This window comes from Podarcis bocagei, assembly GCF_964188305.1.
Source record: "Podarcis bocagei genome assembly, chromosome: 13".
Taxonomy (NCBI): domain Eukaryota; kingdom Metazoa; phylum Chordata; class Lepidosauria; order Squamata; family Lacertidae; genus Podarcis; species Podarcis bocagei.
This window is the reverse complement of record NC_138138.1, coordinates 29,685,689-29,704,520: the sequence shown is the minus strand read 5'-3', so window position 1 is coordinate 29,704,520 and position 18,832 is coordinate 29,685,689. Positions and strand designations below refer to the sequence as shown.

Genomic DNA, 18,832 nt, shown 5'->3' with positions numbered 1-18,832 from the left:
GAAGATTTTCAGAAAGATCAAAGGGGGGGTAGAAGGAGAAGGCATACAGATTGGAAGTCTGAGAGATTTTTTATTCCCAGCTACAAAACTCATCGAAGTAAGAAAAAGACAGCTGGACTTGGTTCATTTGTTGGTCTTCTTTTTCGTTGACATCCTCATCATTTAGAGTCAGGACCATCCAAACTAAAACTACAAACATCTCAGCAAGACCAGGTAGTTGGTTAGTCAGCTCCTTTGGACACAAACTGAAAAGAGAGCTAAATATATAGGAAGAGTCTCAGCATGTGGGTTAAGATAAAATCTCTTTGCCTCGTCCTACATATGAGACAAAACACATGAACCAGCAACCCCACATGACATGTCTGCTACTAGACTTTACTGCCAATTTCTTCATCTCTGCCTGTCTGGAAGCATCCCTCAGTTCCACTGTGATCCATCCCCACCTGAACTTCCTCTGCTTGAATCAGCACAGAATCCATCTGTTGTCAGTGTCAGCATTGCTAGTGAGGGAACACCAGCTCCTTTTATCTGAGCGTCCTGCTTTGGTGCAGCTGTCGTATGACTTGCCACGAAAGATGAAGGGGAAGACACAGTCCAATTCTGAATGGAAAGAAAGAAAGAAAAAGCGGATTGAAGAGGTTAACCTGAGGGATGGGCAAGTCTATCAATTTTGGTTACTCTCACTGTTTAAGTGCAAATTTCTCCTAATACAGTGGTACTTCAGGTTAAGTACTTAATTCGTTCCGGAGGTCTGTACTTAACCTGAAACTGTTCTTAACCTGAAGCACCACTTTAGCTAATGGGGCCTCCTGCTGCTGCCGCGCCACCAGAGCCCGGTTTCTGTTCTCATCCTGAAGCAAAGTTCTTAACCTGAAGCACTATTTCTGGGTTAGCAGAGTCTGTAACCTGAAGCGTATGTAACCTGAAGTGTTGGTTACATAAGGTAACCCAAGGTACCACGGTAGAGTTCTACCTTGTTTGGAATACAAGGCATGGCTTCTGATTGACTGCCATTCGGAAGCTGCGGAAGCCGTGCCGGACATTTGGCTTCCAAAGAACGTTCACAAACCGGAACACTCACTTCCAGGTTTGTGGCATTTCGGGAGATAAAATGTACGAGTGCCAAGGTGTTTGGCTTCCAAGCTACGACTGTATACACAATTTTGAAAAGTGTATCTTTCTCTTAAGATAACAAATTGGTTATTTTATTTTCACTAGTATATTTTTGTCATCCCTACTTAAGTTTCACACTTTTAGTCTACCATTCCCCATAATTTCTACCTATGACAACATTATTCAGTGATTTAAAAACCCCTTGTGTTTCAGATGAAAGTTAAGGCACAATCTTGTGCTCCAAAACCACCAGGAAATTGTAAGGCATGACAAATGCCTTAACTTTCATGCCAAGTAAGAAGTAAAGATTTTGTATGGTCTCAACTCACAGGCTCCATGCACCCACACTTTGACCTGGTCTTTAGTCTGACCTACAAATAGGAACATAAATAACCCCCACCCCACCCTTGACCTTTTATTTGCCCTCCCAATCTGCTTACGGTTGCAGAATCTCCATTTCAAGCCAGTTTGGTAGTCTGGAGTGGTGGCACACCAAGCTTTTCCTTCATGTTTATCCAGGGTGGTGCAGCTTTCATAAGGTTTCCCCTTATAGATAAAAGGGAAGACACAGCCTGTTTCTGAATAGAAAAGAAGGGGGGAGAGAGAGTTGGAGTAAGACCACATTTGCATCTCAGACTGCAAATTACTTTAAACAAGCACGATGCCTCCCAGGAATCCCAGGGACCCCAATTATGGGAACATGTTATGTTGAGTTTTCTTAACTCCTTGCAGAATTCCCTCTCTTAGGTTGCTTCCAGGTGACCTGCTTACTGAGCATTTATCCAGATTTGCTTGAAGAAAGCTTACACAGACGTTAGACTATGGCTGGTCTTTATTGAACATTCATTCCAAATTGTTCACAAGGAGATTAGACAATCTTGATTTGCTTCCACAAAGTTTATACAAAGGCTAACTTAGAGCTTATTTGTTTGTGGAAAGGTTATACAGCAACGAGCATTCATCCTGATTCACACTTTTCACTGCATTTCCCCATTACTTTCCTAACTGCAGAAATTCCAGGTTGGTCCTTTTTGGGGTTCTGGGATCATAGCCATTGCCAGAAAGTGTCTGGTGCCTCTTAGAAACTAGAGCTCCTGTCATTCCTTGGTGACACCATAACAATTAAACTAATTTTAAACCAGAAACAATATTAAGTCACCAACAGCACAAATCAAGAGAACAATGGCATTCACATGGCAAGCATGTTGTTTTCTTCTTCAGTGAGCCTTAGAATAACTGGTTGTGTTCCTGTTACTGCTTGCCTTTTAAAAGGCTTAACCTTGAACTAAAACTCCCTCTTTGTTGATGTCTTTAATATTAGCTCTCCAGATGTTGTTGGACTACAACTCCCATTATCCCTGAATATTTGGCCAAGCTGGCTCTGGATGATGGGTATTGTAGTCCTAACAACATATTGGGACCCAAAGTCAAAGAACACTGCTATAGGAGAAAATAGCTAGATTCCTGCCACGCTGCCTTTCTTCACAGCCACAAAATTTCTTCTTTCTCATGCATGTATTTTACTTTCACAGGCTTTGCTGCCCTATACAGAGTAGTTACTCTTCAGTTTTACATGGACATAAATGGTTTTTTTAATGACAGTGTCATAATAAGGTACTGAGCAAGCCAGATGAGGAAGCACTCGCTAATCCCAACCCTTAACACAGAAGGGAGGAGTATTTGCAGCAGATGTTCTACTTTAGAGGGCCGTTCATAATTCTGGATACAAGATAGAACAAGGAAGATTATTCTTGTATAAATGAAAGCTATAGTGGTGAACAATTTGCCACATGTATGCAGCCCAGTTTGCTCGTTATATTTTGTTGCAGTAAGGTTACCACAAAGTGATTTTTGCACATGCACCTTTGGTGATGAAAATGGGGAATAGGGGTAGAGTTGGCACTTATATTGCCCTATCACACATTTAAACCTCCAGCACACACAAACAGTGAAAACCTCATAGTCAAAATGTGAAAATAATGTGATCAAAAATGAGTGTGGTCACCAAATACATTGGGATTATGTCCCTCATCTAGATGTGATATAAGCAGATCAAGCATCATTAATGAGCTTATCTACTAACAGATAAATGTTGATGCTCTCCTTTGGAAAGCTGTAGACTTTGGTGACTCATCAGCAATTGCATCCCAAGAAAAAAGGGGGCATGAATTTCCATTTTAATTGCAATAAAGAATGAGCCTCAGAGAAAAGGTATGCCTCTCCACTTTTCTCCTCTGCCTGTCTCTTACCTGTGATGGTGCAAAACATTGATTTCTTATCTGCATCATAGTTGGCAGTGGTGGCACACCACAGCTTCCCATCAGTCCGTCCATCTTCTGTGCAGCTGCTGTAATTCTTGCGATCAAATATGAATGGAAAGATGCATTTGGGAGGTTCCTTGCTTATATCTGGTCCTGTTTCAAGGAGGAAGGGCGGGGAGAGGCTAATTTTCAGCTAATTATATACACGTTTATGATGCCTGTCCTCCAGGGCCAACTTCACCTGGGGGTGTGGGGCACCCAGGCGCCGAATTCTGGGGGGCGCCAACCAGTCCCTCACGATCGGCAGCAGTGAAAAGTAACAGAGCATAAGTCCCCGCCCACCTCCACCATCGCTCTGTTACTCCGTAGCGTCAAATATTCCCGATGAGTCAGGGAACAAAAGCAGTTTTTTCCGCTGCATTGTTGTTACAGGTGAACTTTGAGTTCACTCCCCCTAAACTAAATTTGGGGGCTCTGGGTGGATCTTTGCACCCCAGCGGCACATATGCTAAAGACGGCCCTGCTGTCCTCCTTTGTCTGCAGAGTACGCTCCTCCGTAATCCTCCACAGTTCGGTGCTTTTGCATGATCAGACAAAGAGGAACACCCTTCTCCTAAACTAACCCAAACACTTTTGCTGTCCTCTTCCTACCTGTCACATTGCAGTACATCCATTTCTCATCCTTGTCATAGTTGCTGGTGGTGGCGCACCAGTGTTTCCCATCACTCATGCCCTCTGTAGTACATGTGCTGTAGGAGTTGCCCTTGTAGATGAAAGGGAAGGTGCAAGATGGACTCTCTACCTTCAGATCTGGACCTAGGTTTTAAAATTAGAAATAAGGTGGGTGGAGGGATATGTGGGCAAGCCATATCATAATTGATGCCACACAGAGAGAATATGATACCAGACAATCCAAATACCCATACACAACACCCGAGAAGCTGAATTTTGCTGCATATTTGGGCCCCAAAAACTATTTTGTTCCCTTATATTTAATTTAAGTAAGTAATTCTCCCGTTACTGTTTTTTGCTAGATAACAGCGCTTTAATAGATATTTTATTTTTAATATATTTTAGTTAAAGATTTCTTGGTTTACAAAAGTATGTCAATGTCTCTTTTTCAAGTTACATTTTCTACAAGTCAGTTTCATTTGTTGAGACATTAGTGTTACATTAGGAAGAAAAGGGGGGGAGAGGTAGAGGTGGCCAGGGTGAGTGGGGGTAGAGTCGGGTGGCAATGTTTCTATTTTACTTAATGTATGTGTGGGGTATTATGTCAGCAAACCAGGCCCCTAAAGACCTTCGAAAACCTCCTCCTAACAACAAAGGGATATGGCAAATGGATAGCATCCGCAATATACAAAATACTACTCCACAACCCCCCTAGACATAATCAAAAAACAATGGGAGGATGACATAGGCTATGATATTAATCCCACTCAGTGGACCAGAATGTGGTTTAAACCTCCCTTTAAATCCATATCAACAAAAAAGAAAGACCTCACAGGTGGTACCAAACACCACTGAAACTAGCACAAATACGCCAGGAACCTCACCACAATGCTGGAGAAGATGCACCTCCACAGGCACATACCTCCACATGTGGTGGGAATGCTCCAAAATCCAACTACTCTGGACAAGAGCCATACGAGAAATATGCAAAATAACTAAGCAAGTATTAGAAGTGCTTTAGTAGATAGAGAATCCCCACAAGTCAGAAGTTGAGGTCTCTGAATAAATATGACATGCTGAGGGAACAACTAGACACACATATATGGCTGTCTTTTAATGTTGGAGTCACAAATTTTTTGGATCAGATCAATGCAGTTCAGTTTTTGTGTTTTTGATTTTTTTGTAAACTAAAGCCCTCTTCATGTTTTCTCCACATGATGTAGTTTCCTACAGGTATAATGTAAAGTGAGGCCATGCCCCCAATATCATACCTCCTGCTCGTTCTTCCCTCTCAACACCCACATGTTAAATATGGATGTCAGGGAACTGCCATCAGAGCATCAGGTGGTGGAGGGACTCAGGCAGGATGAAAGAGACTCAACTGCTGAAGCAGGGACCAGCAGGGGGAGGAGTGGGTCTCTGAGGGAATGCGAGCAGGAGGGAGGGCTCAGGGAGGCTTCCAGCGAGAACAGTGGTGAGGTATCGGAGTCTCCCATCGGGAGACCCATACCTCGCAGGAAACTGTCACGCCGTGAGTCCAGGAGACGCGTTTCCGTTAAGGAACTTCTTTGCTGGAAACGCTTCCGCAGACAGCCACTGTCGGACTCTACTAGTGACTAGAGCAGACATGTCTGAGGAGCTCCGTCACACACGGAGGTTTGTGGGGGCGCACAAACTCTGAGGGAGCACGTTTTCACGCACAAGCAGCTAATCAAACCCTCACAGCAGTCCGACAGTCTTTGTACGCTGCCTGTGCAAGAGAAGGCATCATGAGCGAACCAACCGGAACCGGAGGAGCAGGGGCTGGAGCTGGTCCAAGCTTGGAAGATAGATACCGAGCGTTGGAGGTTCAACTGGCCCTGCAGACGGCGAGGCTGGAGGAGAGAAGGGCTCAGGATGCAGACAAGAAGGGGAGAGCCACTCAATTCCCCAGAAAGGTACCAGGATTGGTGCAGAAATTTGGGGGGGACCCCAAGGACTACCATGCTTTTAGGACAGAGATGCAATATGCCCTTGATGTGCAGTTCGATGAGTTCCCTGATGAGGAATCGCGAGTTGCTTTTGTAATTGGGCATCTTGAGAAAGGGGCTAGAGACTGGGTTCGACCCCTAATGGCAACGCACAATGACATACTAAAGGACACAATGAAGTTCTTTCGTGCAATGGATATCATGTTTTCCAGCGATATTGAGGAAGGGGTGGTGCGCAGACAGCTAATGGCTTGTAAGCAGGGGAGTCGATCTGTCCGTGAATATTGGACTGAGTTTACCATGCTGATTCACAGACTGAGTTGGGATTTATCGGCGGCACCCGTTCAAATGCTATTTGAAGAAGGTCTTTCTTCGGGGGTGAAAGACGAGCTGGCACGGAGCCCCAGGGCGGAGTCTATGGATCAGCTGACCAAATCTGCGCTGACCATAGGAGCGCGGCAGGAGGCAAGAGCCTTGGAGAGGCGGGAAGGGAGAGGGGAACGTTGGAAGGAGTTCCGCATTCCAGACATTCCTGAGCCAGCTTTCCCGCCGGCAGAGCCGATGGAAATCGGAACAGCGCGCGCGCGCGCATTTTCAAAAACCAGCGAGGGAGCTAAGAAGGAGGGAAAGGGCCCCCGGAAATGCTATCTCTGCCAACAGCCAGGCCACTTTGCCAGAGTCTGCCCCCAGAGGAAGGAATGGCAAGGGATGGTGGGAGCTGTTGAGGGGGGAGAAGAAGGGGGAGCGGAGCAGGTAAAAGCCAACGCCTGGTTGCCACAATTGGGGCACTGCAGCCAGGCCAAAGAGCAGTGAAAGTGCCCGTGCCAGAAGCTCCTCGACCTGCTCTAGTGATTGAAGTGTCGCTAGAGCTGCAGAATGGGCATCCCCTAAAAATAAAGGCGCTATTGGACTCAGGCAGCTCCTGCAATTTTATGAGCAAGGAGTTTGCTGCTGAACACCAGATACAGACCATCCCTTTAAGCAACCCCCTGCAGGTGACCACGATTGATGGCAGGGAGTTGTTGGGAGGAGGAGTCCGCTTGCAGACTGTCCCAATGATAATGAGGGTGGCAAGGCACACAGAACTGATAGCGTTTAATGTGGCCACCCTGGGAGGCGCTCCCATTATTTTGGGAATGAGCTGGCTAGCTCTACATGATCCGCTGGTTGGCTGGCATCAAAGAGTGGTGTCCTTTGGTTCAGCACATTGCCTAGAACACTGCAAAGGGGAGAAGGGTTCAGTAGGGGCCCAAGCCACCCTAGCAGGGACTGAAGTAATGGGGAAGGTGAAGGTACCACCACAGTATGCAGATCTCAGCGACGTGTTCAGCGAGAAGGAAGCTGACCAACTACCACCTCATAGACCCTTTGATTGTCAGATCAATTTACTCCCTGGAGCACAGCTTCCCGTGGGCAAGTTGTATGCCATGTCAGACAGGGAAATGCAGGAGTTGCGAGGGTTCATTGACAAGAACCTGAAGAGAGGCTTCATCAGAGAGTCCAAAGCAGCAGGGGGGAGCCCAGTGTTCTTTGTGGACAAAAAAAATGCGGACAAGCCGAGACTTGTATGTGATTTTAGGCGGCTGAATGCAGTGACTGAACCGGTGGCGTTCCCTATGCCCAGAATTGATGATATTTTGACCATGGTGAGGAAGGGAAAGATTTTCACAAAGCTGGATCTAAGGGGGGCGTACAACCTGATACGCATAAGGAAAGGGGATGAATGGAAAACCACCATGTTTACCCCTTTGGGGGCGTTTGAATACCTCGTTATGCCATTTGGATTACAAGCAGGCTCCGCGTGTTTTCAATCTTTTATGAACCACGTGCTGGGCCCTTTGCTCTACAAGAATTGCGTTGCCTTTCTAGATGATGTGTTGGTGTATTCTGAGAATGAGGAGCAACATGTGAGAGACGTCAGAGAAGTGTTGAGCAGACTGCAAGCCAACAGGCTGTGGGTCAAACTGGAGAAGTGTCGGTTCCATACCAAGGAGGTGGAATTCCTGGGGTACCGCCTGTCAGACAAGGGATTGGCCATGGATCCCGGCAAGGTACAGGCAGTGCTGGAATGGAAAACACCCAAAACCAAGAAGGATGTGCAGAGGTTCCTAGGGTTTGGAAACTTTTATCGTAAGTTCATCCGCAACTTCGCCCATCTGACGGCGCCCATCACTGACTGTCTCAGCAGTAAGAAGAAGTTTGTATGGACGGCGGAGGCGGAGCGAGCGTTTGAGGAACTGAAAAGGGCCTTCGCCTCTGAAGAACAACTTCTGCATGTGGACTTACGAAAGAAGCTAAGGGTTGAAACAGACGCATCTGACAGAGCCATAGGGGCGGTGCTTCTTCTGCAGCCGGGGAAGGAGGAGTCGGAGTGGCGTCCGTGTGCCTTCTTCTCGCGGAAGCTGAACAAATCCGAGAGGAACTACACGGTGTACGACCGAGAACTGCTTGCTATTCATGAGGCGTTCCGGAGATGGAGGCATCTGCTAGTTGGTGCACAACATAAAGTGCAAGTGTGCACGGACCATAAAAATCTAGAGTACTGGAGAACGGCGCGAGTGCTCAACCAAAGGCAGTTGAGATGGGCCCAAGAGTTCTCCAAATTTAACTTTGAGATTTGTTATGTGCCAGGCCCAGAGAATGTTAGGGCGGACGCTCTCTCACGCAAACCTGAATATTTGGAGGGGGAGGGAGCACCCGAAGAAACCCATATCATTCCAGAGGACCGCTGGGTGTGTGGGGCGACTTTGGTGGGGCAAAGGGAATTGGTAGAGGGTACGGTACAGGATGCATACGCCCAGGGGAAACTCAGGGATCTCAGAGGGGAGGAAGACAAACCCGGTGGTTTTGAGGAGAGAAATGGGGCATTGTATTATAAGGGAGCGTTATATATACCTGAAGGGGAATTGAGGGAGAAAGTACTCAAGCAGCTGCACGATAGCCCCACAGCAGGGCACTTTGGGCAACACAAAACCATGTGGCTGGTTACCAGGGAATTTTGGTGGCCCAAGGTCAGGGAAGATGTGCGGGAGTATGTGAGAGGGTGTGAACAATGCCAAAGAGCCAAGGGGGAGAGGCAGGCGCCGGCTGGTTTATTAGAACCACTGCCCACACCTGAGAGACCGTGGGAAGCAGTGGCAATAGATTTCATGACTGATCTGCCAAGGTCTAGAGGGAAAACAGCCATCATGGTTGTAGTAGACCTGTTAACTAAAATGGCCCACTTCATAGCCTGCTCACATGCGGTTACAGCAGAAGAAACCGCCAAATTGTTTGTAGAGAATGTGTTTAGGTTGCATGGCGCCCCCTTGAGGGTGGTTTCAGACCGAGGGAAACAATTTACTTCCAGGTTCTGGAGGAAGCTCATGAGCTTACTGCATGTAGAGGTTAATTTCTCGACGGCCCGTCATCCTGAAACCAACGGGCAGGCGGAAAGAGCAAATGGGGTTCTCCAACAATATTTGAGGTGTTATGTTAATGACAGAGAGAATGATTGGGTGGAGAAGCTGGCGTTGGCAGAATTTGCCTACAACAATGCAGAGAACGTGTCCACGGGGATGAGCCCCTTTTTGGCTAATCACGGGTGCCATCCCAGAGCCTTCCCAGGGGGGGAGGGGGAGAACTGGAGCGTTCCAGCTGCGGAACAGTTCGTGGAAGAAATGGAAGCGATCCATCGCCAGCTCCAACTCAACTTAAACAGGGCTAAGGAGGAATATAAGAGGCAAGCAGACAAAAACAGAAGGGAAGGTGAAAGCATCAGGGTGGGGGACCAGGTGTGGCTGTCAACCCAAGGGTTGCCATTCAAAGGAGGTTGTAAGAAATTAAGACCCAAAAGGCTGGGTCCGTTTGAAGTCATACAGCAGGTCAATCCAGTGGCTTTCAGGCTCCGGTTACCGAACCACATGAAGCTGCACCCAGTTTTTCACAGGTCGTTGCTGTCACCGTATAGAGGAGACAGTGAGGGGAGGGTCACTAGGGGACCAGCAATGGAGGAGAAGGAACACAGCTACCATGTAGCGGAGATCCTCGATTCCAGGTGGAAGGGAGATCAAGTAGAGTATTTGGTAATGTGGGAGGGGGAACCGGAGTCGGAAAACACCTGGGTTAGGGCAGAGGATGTCAATGACGAGGTTTTAATAGAGACTTTTCATCAGAGGTTCCCACGTAAACCTCAGCCTGTAGCGAGGTTCCGAAGGGAATACTTTGCCACCACCGACGAGGAAGAGGAGTTGGAGGGGTTCCCAGATTCTGAAGAGGAGGAGGATTCAGCTGGCCAGGACGACGATCGATGGAGAGAATTGTTCGAGACGTCAGAAGATGAGGAAGATTCGTTTCGGGGTTTTAGCCCTTCACCTCCCAGGGGGGAGGAATTGGGAGGGGGTGAGGGGGGCCCTGGAGGGGAGGTGGATGTCAGGGAACTGCCATCAGAGCATCAGGTGGTGGAGGGACTCAGGCAGGATGAAAGAGACTCAACTGCTGAAGCAGGGACCAGCAGGGGGAGGAGTGGGTCTCTGAGGGAATGCGAGCAGGAGGGAGGGCTCAGGGAGGCTTCCAGCGAGAACAGTGGTGAGGTATCGGAGTCTCCCATCGGGAGACCCATACCTCGCAGGAAACTGTCACGCCGTGAGTCCAGGAGACGCGTTTCCGTTAAGGAACTTCTTTGCTGGAAACGCTTCCGCAGACAGCCACTGTCGGACTCTACTAGTGACTAGAGCAGACATGTCTGAGGAGCTCCGTCACACACGGAGGTTTGTGGGGGCGCACAAACTCTGAGGGAGCACGTTTTCACGCACAAGCAGCTAATCAAACCCTCACAATGGATGTCTAGAAAGAATTGTAGTTGTTGTTCCCAAGTAGGTGCTCCACACAATTGTATGGGGCAGCTATACATAAGCAAGACCGTGGGCCAGATGTGGTTCTTCAAACCTCTCTGTCTGACCCTTGAAACTTTCCCCAGGTCACACCTTCTTTCACCCAAACCACACTCCTTGAGTATTTTTACCAAGCTAGAATGTGTACTTGAACTCTGATAATACCTCTCACTTGGCTGGCTAAAGGATAGAAAAGGGCACGTGAACATGTGAAATGGAAATCACTAATCTGCATTCATTCTGTGCCCCTCTGAATCTCCCTGCTGGAAGCTGGTCTCTATTTTGTTTTCCTAGCTTTAGACTTCCTCAGGCCCTTACCTGAGTCCTCCTCACAGAACATCCATTTCTTGTCGACATCATAGTTGCTGGTGGTGGAACACCACAGCTTCCCATCATTCCGCCCACTTGCAGTGCAATTCATATACAACTTGCCCTCAAAGATGAATGGAAAGGCACATTTGGGAGCTTCCTTGCTTATATCTGGTCCTGTTTCAAGAAGGAAGTGGAGGGGGGAGAGAAGAATGTTGTAGTTTTAAGCTAATTATATACACTTCTATGATGTCCGTCCTTCTTTGTCTGCAGAGTACTCTCCTTTTTAATCCTCCAGTGCTGCTTGCTTTTGCTTGATCTGACAAAGAGGAACACCCTTCTCCTAAACCAACACAAATACTTTTTGCTGTTCTCTTCCTACCTGTGACATTGCAGTACACCCATTTCTTATCCACATCATAGTTGCTGGTGGTGGCACACCAGAGTTTCCCATCACTCATGCCTTCTGAAGTGCATGTGCTGTAGGATTGGCCCTTGTAGATGAAAGGGAAGACACATGTTGGACTCTCTACCTCTGGATCTGGCCCTGGATGTTAACATAAAAAGAAGTGGGTTCAAACACTTGTGGAGCACCCAAGGAAATATCTCGTGGCACATTACAGATAGAGAAGATACAACATCCACAGACACCAAGAGCTGCAAGCAGAATCCAGGAAAACGTGGAATGTTGTTTCTTATGTACCACTAGGGACACAAGAAGGTATTATTTTCCAACCTGCCCTGTATTCATTGCATGTAGCACTGTTTCCATTCTGCTTCAGTTCATCTTCCACCAAAAACTACATTATGTTATTGTTCAATGTGGCAAAATTGTACGTAAGTTTGTATGTATTGTAATTTATGTAAATTTTATAATTAATGACGCTGATTATGTTGTCATTACGTTATCCCACTCCATTCATTTCAATGCAAATGGAGGGAACTATCATAAAGTATCATTTGCAGTCTCAAAACAGAAACAATAGCAAATACTGATTTTATTCACTGGATTTTTTTCATGGGATGAATAAAAGAACATTGGTGATTTCCACTCCCATTTCCATTTTTACTGAAATTCTCTAACATCCATAGGTGCTGCCCAAATATTTATCTCCTTCCCTTACTCCCATTACTGCTTTGGCACCTGGTGACAGGAACTCATTAGAGGAATGCAGTGGGATCAGGGTGGAAGACCTGGAGCCCATTGTGATGACATACAAACATAACAATTTGTCCCAAGAGTTGCCAACATATTTAACCAACTTTTAGCAATGGCAATCACTAATCTGCATTCATTCTGTTCCCCTCTGTATCTCACTGCTGGAGGTTTGTCTCTGTTTTCTTCTCCAAGCTTTTGACTTCCTCAGGCCCTTACCTGAGTCCTCCTCGCAGAACTTCCATTTCTTGTCGACATCATAGTTGCTGGTGGTGGAACACCACAACCTCCCATCATTCCGCCCACTTGCAGTGCAGTGGACATACAATTTTCCCTCAAAGATGAATGGAAAGGTGCAAGGTGGACTTTCCACACTCTTATCAGGTCCTGTCATTAAACAAATAGATTATGTATTCTTAAAGTAGAAATGTTCTCTCGGACGTCTTAACTTATTTTCTTGTTCTGTGATACAAGTCCTATATATTTTAAAGCTCAAATGAAGGACAGAAAGTCTGTGTCTGTCTAGTGATGGTGTCTGTCTGGTGGGGTACTGCTCCTGTCCACTTGCCAGAACCAGGGTGAGATAGGGCAGCACAGCAGTGAGGGTGTAGAAAGGATTGGGTTAGCAGAAGCCAGTGCAGACACACATACAGTAGGGTCCACTACCCTTGCCATAGGTGCCAACTCCCTGGGGCTCTGGGTGCCCAAGCACCCCAAAAATTACCCATGAAGGGGCCAGGCACCCACAAATTTCAGTGACAGGGCCATGCAAGCTGCCTGGCACCCATGGCCTCACGTACCCACAGTTGCAGGGCCAAGCTGACACTCCTGGCCCTTGCCAAACCAGTGACCTTGCTACCATGCTGCTCCACCCCACTCCACTCTCAGCAAGCAACAGCACTGCCATAGCCAGGAAAGCAACACCCCACCGTGTGTACCACATATGAGTTATTTTTAAAATCCATACAATACAATGCAAATTACAAAACAGTTCAATAGCTGTTTAAGGGTGTGAGTGTAATTCACATAGAAATAAAAAGGTTTAAAATCCATTTGAAAGTTAACAAGTATCCCCTTCAGAACAGTTAAAAGAAATTATGGGGTCATCAATGATTAAGCCCCAGTTTCTAGTGCCTACCAGCCTAATGGGCCTTGACAGCAAGCCTTTGAGCAAGCTTCTTGAGGCTTATCTTAAGAACTGGGAAGGTTCCTATGAGCACAGATGGTCCTTCAAATAATCTGGTTGAAATTATTTAGGGGCTTTAAAGATCAATGCCACAATTTTTTAAAAAACAAATTCCCAAAACAAATAGACAACCAATATAACTGCAACAGTGTCTGTACAATATGTTCTGAATGCCTCCCCCCACTCCTATAATTTCCATGTTCAAAAATCCATGGAGAATTTATCAAGTGTGAAATAGATGGGTCAGCTGCCCTTTGAATGAAAGAATTCCCCACCCCTGTCCTAAATGAACACAAACTACTCATGTCCTTCTACACTTACCTGTGTCATTACAGTACATCCACTTCTTATCTAAATCATAGTTGCTGGTGGTAGCACACCAGCATTTCCCATTGCTCATGCCGTCAGTAGTGCATGCACTGTAGGGCTTGCCATTATAAATGAATGGAAATACACAGGAAGGACCCTCTCCATTTGAGTCTGGCCCTGAATTTGAAACGAAAAAGAAAATGAGTGCAAGCAGGGCTTTTTTAAGCTGGAACTCACCATAACTCAATTCCAGCACCTCTCAGGTGGGTGCCATTTCCATTATAAGAAAACAAGGGAGGCTTCCTGGTGAGTTCCAGCACCTCTTTTTCTTGCACTTGGGGCAAGGATTTGTGGACCTCTCAAAGCAGAAGCAGTTATCATCTTAGGTTACTTATAGGGAAGATTTTCTATCAGCACACAACCTTCGCACTTTCACTCCAGAGTGGAATACATACAATCTGAGATGTACTCGCCTCTGTTCTAAGCAAGGAACAGGACAATGATTTGTTTGATGGTCATCCATGACGAGCTGAGGCTCTTACATCCATGAGCAGAGAAAAAAGTACCTCTAGGCCCTATCATAGGAGGGGGCTGGGAAAACACTGAGAGAGTTTTTTTTTAAAAAAATGAAATCAGATGGGGCTGAAATGACATTAAAGCAGATGTGAAGTGAAACTCCCTGTGAAAAACATTCCATAGTCAGTGTGTTACCCCAGTGTGTTACCACTGTGAAGGCCCCAACCCTTACGTCTGATGGCAACTCCTCCCGAATTAACCTATATTGTGCTGCTTTTCTTTTTATTATTCTTGTATAAACTTGCTTTATGTGTTTTTATCATTGTATGATTGTATTGTTGCAACCTGTCCCACGACCTTATGGTGAAGGGGAAGGTAAGAAATGTTATAAATAAATCCATGCCCACCACCATATTATCCTGCATTCCCAAAGCCCTTTACGCTCCTATCATTATAGGGTGGGATTCAGATATGCCCTAACCCAGACAACTGCCCAGTTCCTGTAAGAAACATAAAGTGTTACGTCCATTCAGTAACCTCTGGATTATTTGTAGATAGGAAGAAAATAAAAACGCATCAGGTCACTGACAAAATACATTGGGTTAAAAAAAATTAAAGGAGGGTTGAGCAGGTAGGATTGGGACTGAAAGCTGGTACTCTTCCAGCTAGCAAGGATAAAGATTATATTCTGAAGTTAGATGTAGCCTATCTAGTGCGACTATCATCCACTGAACAGCTTGTGTGCTGTCATGCTATTGCTTCCTTTAAAACACTGTAATTTTAATGAAATCTTAGCATTTCACTAAACAAGAGGAAACCAATGGGTTCAGAGCTCCTGAGGAACTGAGGAAGTATCTTGGCCCACACCAGTTTGACCATCTGGTACCAATGGGAATGATTAACCTTCACTTCCTCTGTTTTCTCTGAGCTTACCTGAGTCCTGGCAGAACTTCCATTTCTTGTCAGCTTCATAGTTGCTTGTGGTGGCACACCAGAGATTCCCATCACTCCGCCCATCTGCAGTGCAGCTGAGGTAAAACTTGCCCTTGTAGGTGAATGGGAAGACACAAGGCGGGCTTTCCACACTCTCATCAGGCCCTGGTTTTTGAACAGATAGAAGGAAGAAATGTTCTTAAAGAATGGAACACTTTCACACATACCTTCATTATTCTATTTGCTTGTTCTCCAAGACTTGCTAATTCCATCTCATTTTCCCAATCAGCTTAGCCAATGGTGAGGGATGATGGGAAGTTGAAGAAGACTGGGGTAGACATGGAGGAGAAGCAGTTTATTAGGCAGTTCTCACATTGTATGGGCAATCGATCCAGAAAATAAATTGTATTGAGGAGTTAGTGATCTAACATAGTTGCCTTTCCTGCCTCCGTTCCTTCCCCTTCTTATCTCTTGTTAGCTCTTTGATGGCTGAGAAGTGGGATCATCTTTAGAGTGGGTCTGGTTGTGGGCAGGCGCCCAGCCCGGTTCCTCCCCCCACCCTGGCATGAGCAGAGTAATGCTTTCATGCCACGGTGGCATCACAATCACCCCAAACCTATTGGCCAATCATTTTTGAGCAGGGGGATTGTGAGGAGTTTAAAAGCGGCAGCGCAACATGGCTATGCACCTGATTCACACTGCCAAACACCCGCACACCCGCCCTGTAATTTATGTGTTCTCTGGCCTTGCTATGGACATTGGTTGGTCGCCTGTCTTGGGACAGGGGACAGGTAGGAATTTTTCCATTTGGCAAATTGGCATGGGCCACTTGGTTTGTGCCTACCTCTTAGCAATCGTCACAACATTGTAAGGCTTGGCGGTTAGGCATTGGCTCGTTGAATTGTGGGGGAGGGGAGGTCAGCCATCACCTGCCCCTTCATTGACCAAGGGTATTCCATTAAAGGAAGCCAGGGCCTGGTTCCTGTCCAAAGTCTGCTTGAGGGGCTAGGGCCATGCCAGCCCTCTGGGAACACCGAGGAAAGCTATAGGCGAGTTCCCCCGATGTGGCTTCCTATTGGAGTGGCTTACCTTTATTGACTACCTGCAAAGCGGGCAGGAGTCCGATATAGTCTATGCCAATACCACTCACATTTCTGTAATTCAATAAAGTTGTGGCCTATAATTTTGCCAGTAACCTTAAACTAAATATTCTGTGTCCGTGTGAATTTATTTTAACAAGGGGCTGGTCTGGGGGCCTTGCCACGCAACAGCCTTTAATGCCCTAATCTGTGGAAGGAAGTGATAGTGCTGGGTACCTTCACCTTCTTTGGTGTTAGACATTGTTTGGAGAACGTGAGGCCTTGGGAGAGGTGGCGAATGAATAATCTGCATGTAGCCAGGCGAGCAAGCCACACAGGCTAAAGGGCTAGCTAGCTATTAATCAGATGGTGTTGAGCAGAGTCTAAGAAGCTCATGCATGGACTGATGGCCTAAGGCTACCTGAGGGAGTCACTTTGCCACTTCTTGAGGGCTTCCAAGTGTCAGATTGAGGTGCTTGCTTGGTATGTACAGTGGTACCTCAGTCTCCGAATAGCCCTGTTAACAAACAATTCGGGATACGAACTCTGCAAAACTGGAAGTAGGTGTTCCGGTTAGTGAACTTTGCCTCGGAAGTCAAATGGAAGCCGAATGGTGGAAGGGCACCAGTGGCGGGAGGCCTCAGTAGGGAAAGCATGCCTTGGTTTAAGAACGCTTTGGTTTAAGAATGGACTTCTGGAACGGATTAAGTTCGTAAACCGAGGTACCACTGTATAGATTACTTGCTGTTTAGAATAAAATCTTTAATCTTCTCACTCACTTGTGTTTTGTATTACTTCTGGATCTCATTTAAAAGAACCACCTTGCATTTGGCAAGACATAAATTTATAACGTCCCTTTTCCATCCAAATCTGGAAGCTCCAAGTGAATGGAAATGTTATAATGCATGTAATGAACAATGAAGCAAAACATTGTATGAAATTACAAAAAAGAAAAGAAAAGAAAGCAATGCATTGCACTAATCAAACTACAACATCACATAAATGTCACATGATAATGCCTAACTATATCACCAAAAGGACACAAAAACGCAAATGATTGTCAAAACTACGTGACACAGCCAGCGCTAGCCCACCCAAGAGCCAGTGATAGCAGAACCTGACTACTCCAGAAAGGAAAAAGGCTCATAGCTCAGTGGTAGGCCAACTGCTTTGCATGCAGATGACTCCAGAATGAACCTCTAGCAACTGCAAGCAAGGTTGCCTGCCTGAAACCCTGAAGAGCTGCTGCCAAGTGATATAGAAAACACTGAGCTAGTATTTCAAATGGTCTTAACTCAATATATTTAGAAGCTTCCTATGTTGGGTTGTTCTCTTCCTGTGACATTACAGAACATCCATTAGTTTTAGGCTAATTCTATACACCTCTATGACGTCTGTCCTTCTTTGTCTCCAGAGTGCTCTCTTCCTTTAAAGCTCCGCAGTTCCTTGCTTTTGCATGATCAGACAAAGAGGAACACCCTTCTCCTAAACCAGGCATGGCCAAACTTGGCCCTCCAGCTGTTTTGGGACTACAGTTCCCATCATCCCTGACCATTGGTGCTGTTAGCGAGGGATGATGGGAGTTGTAGTCTCAAAATAGCTGGAGGGCCAAGTTTGGCCATGCCTGTCCTAAACCAACACAAACACCTTTTGCTGTTCTCTTTCTACCTGTCACATTGCAGTACATCCATTTCTTATCCACATCATAGTTGCTCGTGGTGCCACACCAGAGTTTCCCATCACTCATGCCTTCTGAAGTGCATGTGCTGTAGGACAGGCCCTTGTAGATGAAAGGGAAGACACACGTTGGACTCTCTACCTCTGGATCTGGCCCTGGGTGTTAACATAAAAAGAAGTGGGTTCAAACATTTGTGGAGCACCCAAGAAAATATCTCATGTCAGATTACAGATAGAGAAGATATAACATCCACAGACACCAAGAGCTGCAAGCAGAATCCAGGAAAACGTGGAATGTTGCTTCTTATGTACCACTAGGGATGCAAGAAGGTGCTGTTCATTGCATGCAGCACTGTTTCCATTCTGCTTCAGTTCATCTTCCACCCAAAAGTACATTATGTTATTGTTCACTGTGGCAAAATTGTGTAATTTACATAAATTATATAATGAATGACGCAGATTGTATTTACATTATCCCATTCCATTCATTTCAATGCAAATGGAGGGAAATGTCATAAAGTATCATTTGCAGTCTACATATGCCCTTCTCCTCTTACCTGTGTCATTACAGTACATCCACTTCTTATCTAAATCATAGTTGCTGGTGGTAGCACACCAGCATTTCCCATCACTCATGCCATCAGTGGTACATGCACTATAGGATTTGCCATTATAAATGAATGGAAATACACAAGAAGGACCCTCTCCATTTGAGTCTGGCCCTGAATTTGAAAGGAAAAAGAAAGTGGGTGTAAGCAGGGCTTTTTCAGCTGGAACTCA

At 46.0% G+C, this 18,832-nt stretch overlaps 1 protein-coding gene across 3 annotated transcripts; it reads right to left on the bottom strand.

The window, feature by feature from the left end:
• Positions 1-50: 50 nt before the first annotated feature.
• LOC308570479 (uncharacterized protein) lies at positions 51-18,792 on the bottom strand. 3 transcript variants are annotated; one of them, XM_081165351.1, is made up of 11 exons: positions 18,610-18,791; positions 18,044-18,208; positions 15,297-15,461; positions 13,860-14,024; positions 11,579-11,743; positions 11,206-11,373; positions 4,026-4,190; positions 3,363-3,527; positions 1,554-1,691; positions 444-600; positions 51-257 (listed from the first exon to the last, which is right to left on the bottom strand). In XM_081165351.1, the coding sequence occupies exons 1-10, from the start codon at positions 18,686-18,688 to the stop codon at positions 464-466; spliced, it is 1,512 nt and encodes a 503-aa protein (XP_081021477.1). In that variant the 5' UTR covers positions 18,689-18,791; the 3' UTR covers positions 51-257; positions 444-463. The 3 variants fall into 3 exon arrangements, with proteins under 3 accessions (XP_081021477.1, XP_081021476.1, XP_081021478.1); XM_081165350.1 differs by having other exon boundaries at positions 51-600; positions 18,610-18,790; XM_081165352.1 differs by lacking the exon at positions 11,206-11,373 and having other exon boundaries at positions 51-600; positions 18,610-18,792.
• Positions 18,793-18,832: the final 40 nt, after the last annotated feature.

Coding starts and splice junctions, on each gene's coding strand:
- LOC308570479 (XM_081165351.1), bottom strand. CDS start 18,688: ATGAGTGATGGGAAATGCTGGTGTGCTACCACCAGCAACTATGATTTA. Junction 14,025..15,296: donor GAAGTTCTGCCAGGACTCAG/GTAAGCTCAGAG, acceptor TTTCAAATTCAG/GGCCAGACTCAAATGGAGAG. Junction 601..1,553: donor GAAATGGAGATTCTGCAACC/GTAAGCAGATTG, acceptor CTTTCCATTCAG/AATTGGACTGTGTCTTCCCC.